Source organism: Cariama cristata, unplaced genomic scaffold (assembly GCF_000690535.1).
Source record: "Cariama cristata isolate BGI_N322 unplaced genomic scaffold, ASM69053v1 scaffold34950, whole genome shotgun sequence".
Lineage (NCBI taxonomy): Eukaryota > Metazoa > Chordata > Aves > Cariamiformes > Cariamidae > Cariama > Cariama cristata.
Window position 1 is genome coordinate 1 of NW_009593575.1, and position 6996 is coordinate 6996.

The following is a 6996-nucleotide window of genomic DNA, read 5'->3' on the forward strand; positions in this document are numbered from 1 at the left end:
GTGGCCCCTGGCGGCTCCGCGTGTGCAACCGCCCCTCTCCACGGCCTCGGGAAGTTTTATTTCTCTTCATACCCCGGGCGGGAGCCGCGTAGGCTCGGGCTAGTGCTGGTGTTAAGGTCCCTGTCAGTCTCGGGAGTCTCCGGTTCCTTCTTCGGTAAATGCCGAACGTAGTACGCTACCGCAGTAAATTAATCATGGGGGAGATAGTTCGCTTTTTGCATTAGGAGGAAATGTGAATCATGGCCCTTTAACTTTACAGGTGAAAAATAAAGCACCTGCAGAAGTTCAGATCACAGCAGAACAGCTCTTAAGAGAAGCAAAGGAGAGAGAACTTGAACTTCTTCCACCGCCTCCACAACAGAAGATCACAGATGTTGAAGAGTTAAATGACTATAAACTCCGGAAAAGGAAGGTAAAGGAAAAAAAGCCCTAAAACTCCTAAACTTGATGCTTGTATAAAGCACTAAATTTTTACTATGTTTTAAGTTAAACAAGATGTAGTCTATACTACTTGTGGATTTTCCAGATGAATATCAATTCTTTGAAAAAGATACAACATTTCATAGAAAATGCTGCTGTTGTGCAAAATTTGTAAGGTAAACATTAACGTAAAATTTGGTAGTACACATCTCATTGACCATGTTCAGAACACTGCAAGGGTAGTTACATACGTGGTTTATACGCAGTTTCTTCATCACCACTAGTATGTGGCCAGTCAGCATCACAGAACATTAGCAAGCTTTACATTAATTCTACTGTTTTTTCCACCTCGACTATTTAAAAACACACAGTGTTTGCAAGGGATATTTCTATTCTGTATAATTATGGTATTAGCACGCTTTAGAACATAACTTCCTACACTGATCATGGTTATATTTGATGATTATCTTGAAACTTAACCGTTTGGCATGTGAGACTTCAGGTATAATTTTTAATTCTTTATTTAAAAGAATTACTTTGCTTGTGCAAACTTACCTACAGTTTTGTTCTGTTTTTGTCTTTGGTAACTGCTGTTCTGGATCAGCAAAGCAAGCATGTCTCTAACAGGGAACTTTAAATGTTTTCAGCACTCAGCAATTTTTTTAGATAAAGCTAGGGCTATCATTCCCTGAAGCATATATGCGTATGTTCAGAACTGGTGACTGTTGTAGCACACCACAGCACTCCTGTAACTCAGCCCTGAGTGGGTATTCATTTTCCTCCTTACCATAGTGGCTAAGGCTCTTCATGAAGACTTTGGGCCTTGCTGTGCTGGATGCTGGTGTACCTCACTCGGGCAACACACAGGGTAACTGGAGTCAGATGATCAACACCACAGCACTGCAAAAATAATGTTTGATATTCTCTTTATTTCATCTCTCATATGAATGGCAGTAACAAGCCACCACGTTAACTGTGTTAAAGCATGTTCAGTCACATGTTAAATACCAATGGTATTGATCCTGACAATAGCTGAAGACAAGGCTGAAGCTGCCCTTACCATTGCACTGAGCAGTGAAATTTGTCTAACACATTTGATGCCAGCTTATTAAATCCAGGGAATAAGAATGAGGCATCTTGCTTTAAAGAATTTAGAGCAATGATACATACAGGTCAAAGTGAGTAAAATGCGAGTGCATCCAAGTATATTCAGGGTTGTCTGCAGTGGCCGGATTCCATCTGTCCAGGTAATGTTGCTATTGAAACATTAAGCAAGAGATTAGAAATAAAAGTAAGATTTTAGGGCTGTCAGTTATTATTCCATCAGTATTTCACATATCAGTTTGCAGGAACTTGAGTTTAGTCCTGTTCTGTATAATGATCTACACTTCTAGCTTCTCTGTTATGCATTTTTTAGAAAGCATTGTATTGAGTATGATTTCTTAATACATCTGCATGGGTGCAAGACATTTGGATTTAATTATAATGATAATAATAATATTCCATAAGCCATTTATAACAAGATTTGTCTGCACAGAGGGATTTCTTACTTACAGAAATAATTTTCTCCTCAGACTTTTGAAGATAACATAAGAAAGAACAGGACTGTTATCAGTAACTGGATAAAGTATGCACAATGGGAGGAAAGCCTAAAAGAAATACAGAGGTAATTATGATGCAGCTGCAGACCTCTCATAAACCTTTTATGACACATGTTGACAAACACAATCAGAGTCTTGGAGGCACTTTATAAATGCAGCTTATTTCTCTTTGCTTTCCAGAGCCCGTTCCATTTACGAGCGTGCGTTAGATGTAGACTACAGAAATGTCACACTCTGGCTGAAATATGCAGAAATGGAAATGAAGAACCGCCAGGTTAATCATGCTCGAAACATTTGGGATCGAGCCATTACCACTCTCCCCAGGGTGAACCAGTTCTGGTATGTTTGCAGAGAATGGAGCATTGCTTCTACCCCCAAAGAATACAGATAATTTTCTATTTTGGTATCATGCAAAAGTGCATTGTTTTCTGTTTCTCCTAAGTCTTCAGAGTGGTCTGAAAAAAAGAGGAAGGCTTAAGTTTTGGAAAGGTTTTGTACTTTAAGTGGTATTGGGAGATAAGGATGTTTATGTGTGCCTGGGTGCTGCCCATCGCAGCGGTATCTAGAGGCGTTTCTGAGGTGGAAGTGGGAAATAGGTGAAGAGATCTCAGTAATGCTCTTACTAAACACTCAAAAAAATCTTTGCATCCTTGTGATTTGTGTGTTTACTCTGTGATTGTAAAAAATTGATCTTGTTTTCCAAGGTATAAATATACTTACATGGAAGAGATGTTGGGGAATGTTGCTGGCTCACGTCAGGTATTTGAACGATGGATGGAGTGGCAACCAGAGGAGCAAGCTTGGCATTCCTACATTAACTTTGAGCTGAGATACAAGGAGGTGGACAGGGCGCGTACCATTTATGAGAGATATATCCTTTTTAGTGCATTGCGACACCTACCCTAGTTTAGGCCTGCATTCTTCATTTCTTTCTTATCTATTCTATGTCCAGCTGTGTCCCTGTGCTCCTTTTTACTGTGCTGTGTTGGGAGTAAGCCACCATGCTGAGAGCCAGCAGCAGGTACTAAAAGCATGTTTAGTATATGCTTCCAAATTCAGTTAAGTGAATGTACATCCTGCCACAACAGTGTATATTTAACAGCATTCACACTTCCAGCTTTTTTGCAGTCGTTATTTCTTACAGATTTCTCCTCCTTAAACTTCTCCCTGACCCTTGCCTGATTTTTATCCCTTTTAAAATTTTCTTTAAGTTCTCAGTAAGGCACAAATCCTTTGCATGCTTAGAGCTGTTTTGTGTCTTCTTCCCAGTTGCATTTTTTTGTATTTATCATCCTTGGGAGTTTTTTCATATAGTCCCTGACCTTGTAGTCACTGGGAAGAATGGAATTTGAAATGTCCAATTCAATCACCACTGTTTCTTTAACATAGCTCTACTTGTTATTGTTCATCCTGATGTTAAGAACTGGATCAAGTATGCCCGCTTTGAGGAGAAGCACAGTTATTTTGCTCATGCAAGGAAAGTATACGAGAGGGCAGTGGAGTTCTTTGGAGAAGAGCATATGAATGAGCACTTGTACGTGGCTTTTGCAAAATTTGAGGAGAATCAGAAAGAAGTAAGACCTTCTTGATAATACATCAGACTAAAACTAACTGTTCCCACAAGATTCCTTCTTGAATGTCAAACTCAAGGCCACTTAACATTTACTGCAATACTTGTGTTTCAGCACCTTATGAGATACTGTTATTGTAGTCTGAGTTAAGGAGATGGTTCTTCTGCTTAGCTTCCATTTGCCTTTTGGTGGCGTCAAGGAAATATATTCTAAGAAAGGTGGGAACCAAATCTGCCAAGCCTGAGAATAGTGGCATCAGATCAAACCCATATCCTCAGATGTGTAAGTTTGAGAGGTTGTAGGCCTGCATGATAAAAAACTGAGTTAGCCATGTTTTTCCCAGACAGTATCTTAGAAGTGCCCAGGAATTGAAAATGTCATGTGAACTCAAACCCACAACCTCTTAAAAATAATATTCCAAACCTGTACGTGAATAAGAGATGGTGCATTTTGGTATTTACAGATTTCCCCCCTCCCTGAAGTTTACTCTTCTGGGAGATCTGTGTTAGTCTTGTCCTAAAACAGTAATTTACATTGAGGTATTCTATGATTCTGTATTCTATTAAATATGGCCAAAAGCTCATTGAGAAATTGTGGGGGAGGACAGAAGCTGCTTTGTAAATATTACTCAAATGATATTTAATATTTTCAGTTTGAAAGAGTAAGGGTCATCTACAAGTACGCCTTGGATAGAATTCCAAAACAGGAGGCCCAAAATCTCTTCAAGAATTACACCATCTTTGAGAAGAAGTTTGGAGACAGAAGGGGAATTGAAGACATCATTGTCAGCAAGAGGAGATTCCAGTATGAAGAGGAAGTGAAGGTATGTATTACAGCTATCCTCTGGGCTCATCATAGATCCAGCTGCTGCTTAAAGACACATGAGTGTCTCATGATATGAAGGCTGACGAGTTTTATGTTACCCTTGATACTCGGTCCAAGAAAATAGCAAGCGAATGCTGTTGTTTTGGAGGCAGAATTCCATCCATGGGGGAGAGGATGATACTTGCATTCACTGCTTTTGATTCTGCATTGTAGTGTAGATTGTGGAGCCAAAGTTTTTGATTGAACTCAGAGCTCGGTACCCTTCCCAGTCATCTTGGGGGATAATGCGGTTTAGCTTGTAACTTATTCTTCTATTATGCAGTAACTGTTACAGGACACCTCACCTGTGTGTAAATACATTTTTGTGAGAAAACAGGTGTGCCTCACTATCATCATTTCCTCTTCCCTTCTCACAGTGCAGCTTGTTTGCCTTTAAAGAATGTTTGTCAGTAAAAAAGAAATAAATGCACTTTAACCCAAAAGCTCTAGCTTAAGCATACCTGAGACTAACAGTTTTCATTAATATTCCGATGATCTATTGTAAAGGAGAAATTCTGAATAAAAACTGTAAGTAAAGGAACAGGGTCTGTTGTTTGTAGTTACTGAAGTTGCTTTCCCATTTCCCTGCTCCCATCTTTCTGGAAGGCAAATCCACATAATTATGATGCATGGTTTGACTACCTGAGGTTAGTTGAAAGTGATGCAGATGCTGAGACTGTCCGAGAAGTGTATGAAAGAGCCATCGCCAATGTTCCCCCAATTCAAGAGAAAAGACACTGGAAAAGATACATCTATCTTTGGATTAACTATGCATTATATGAAGAGCTGGAGGCAAAGGCAAGTAATAAGAACTCAGTTTGTTTACTTTTCTTCCCAAGTATTTTCTTTATATTAAATAACTACAGATACTTTAATAAAAATTAGCTGCAGGGTTTGCTATTTAAGTATGGGGGTTTTTTTCCCCTCCCATGCATAGGGGTAAAATATTTCAGTTTCACCCCAATTCATCAGAAATATGCTGATAATAAAAGCAGAAGTAGATCTTTCTAGCCCTGTGTGAATTGCCTGTTCCAGGCACCTGAACCTGTTAAATAGTTTTATATTTAACAGAACTACTTGTGAAGTTGTTCTGTGAAGCAGTCAAATTCTTGCTATAGCCTTGAGGCTGTGTAAGTATTTCTTCTGTTATCAGTCATGTAATATTGTAGCTGCTCTTTATTTCATAAAATTGTAGTGTAGTATACATATTCGGTGTCTGTTAAAGGAAAAAAGATTTGATTTTCTCCAAATGGGGGTACTCCTGGTTTTATTGTCTTAATTCTTAATGTTGAATCTTGTTTTGAAAAGGTGACTTACTGATTTTCAGAAGTTACCATCTTTGAATTGTGCATACTAAATAGATAAGTACATTTCTATCTTAAGTATACATGATTCTAAACAACTTAAAAATACTGTTCTGCAATTTTGCAATCATTGCACAATTCAAAATACAATGTAATCTTAGCAGTGAACAAAGTATTTAATTTTGCCTGTTCTTGCAGGATGCAGAGCGAACCAGACAGGTGTATCAGGCATGTGTCGAGCTCATTCCCCACAAGAAGGTATGGCTCCTCCAGCAGTTTGTATTGAGTCTTGGATTAAAAATGCAAAGATAAGCTCCTTTGATTTTTCTTTCCCCCTAAGGTTCAGGGGCGTAAGCAGCTCCAAATGGCTGCTAGCCCATTCATGAAGATTCTGCTCAGGACTTTAAATATCCCTTTCAGTTTCTTATAATGCCCATCTTCCAAAGCTGATGGCTTGGTTTGGTTTTTTTTTGAAGCTAAGGTGTTAGATGGCTGTAATCTGCATCATCACTGGGAAATAGCAAGCCACACACTGATGTCAGATTTCCTCATACAGATGAGATGCAAGGGTTTCTCCAGTATTTTCAAAATACTAAATATGCTCTAAGAAGCTGAAATAACACATAGTCAGAGGATAGTCCGGTACTGTTAAGCAGCAGGGAATGACTCTTACCTATTCCTTACTTGTTTTTTTCCTCAGGTGGCTCCTTTTATAGCTGCTCTCAGCCTAGTTGCTTATAGCCTCTGCAAAATACTTACTGCTCTGTTTTGTTACTGCTTTTTATAGCAACTGTTCCTAATTGTCTGCATGGTCCCAGCTGAGGGAGTTGCATTTGATAACCCATCTTTCAAGTGTGTACTCCCCATTACAATTGGTCTTCAGGAAGCATTTTTTGTGGGTTCTTTGCTGGTGAGCTTTAACTAAAATATCAGCATGGGCAAACCCTTAAGATAATTAATCAGCATTGACTTGGAATGTCGTCAAATCTTAGTTAGTGTACTTCCTTTTCTACTTTGTTATTCATCATGTCATCTGAGTATCAGCTGTGTAGATTAGGATTAATCTGTAATTATTAAGAGTTGATTGGCTGTTAATTGATTCAGTGATGGCTGATATTTTACCAATCAATTGATTGGTTAATGAACACTCCTAGCCATTTTTGCCTTCATCCATGGTGGAGTATATTGTCCTGTTCTAGAGAGGTGGTTTTATGAACTTTCAACTTTTCAGCAGGG

General features: G+C 38.8%; 1 protein-coding gene across 1 annotated transcript in view; it reads left to right on the forward strand.

Moving 5' to 3' along the window:
- The first annotated feature begins 262 nt into the window (after nucleotides 1-262).
- The window catches only part of CRNKL1 (crooked neck pre-mRNA splicing factor 1), a 12362-nt gene continuing 5628 nt past the window's right edge, over nucleotides 263-6996 (forward strand). Inside the window, exons 1-8 of the mRNA XM_009694904.1 lie at nucleotides 263-412; nucleotides 1995-2086; nucleotides 2202-2360; nucleotides 2726-2892; nucleotides 3417-3595; nucleotides 4245-4415; nucleotides 5063-5254; nucleotides 5959-6018. Coding sequence (XP_009693206.1) covers nucleotides 2275-2360; nucleotides 2726-2892; nucleotides 3417-3595; nucleotides 4245-4415; nucleotides 5063-5254; nucleotides 5959-6018 — 855 coding nt within the window. The 5' untranslated portion in view covers nucleotides 263-412; nucleotides 1995-2086; nucleotides 2202-2274. The remainder of the gene's footprint in view (nucleotides 413-1994; nucleotides 2087-2201; nucleotides 2361-2725; nucleotides 2893-3416; nucleotides 3596-4244; nucleotides 4416-5062; nucleotides 5255-5958; nucleotides 6019-6996) is intronic.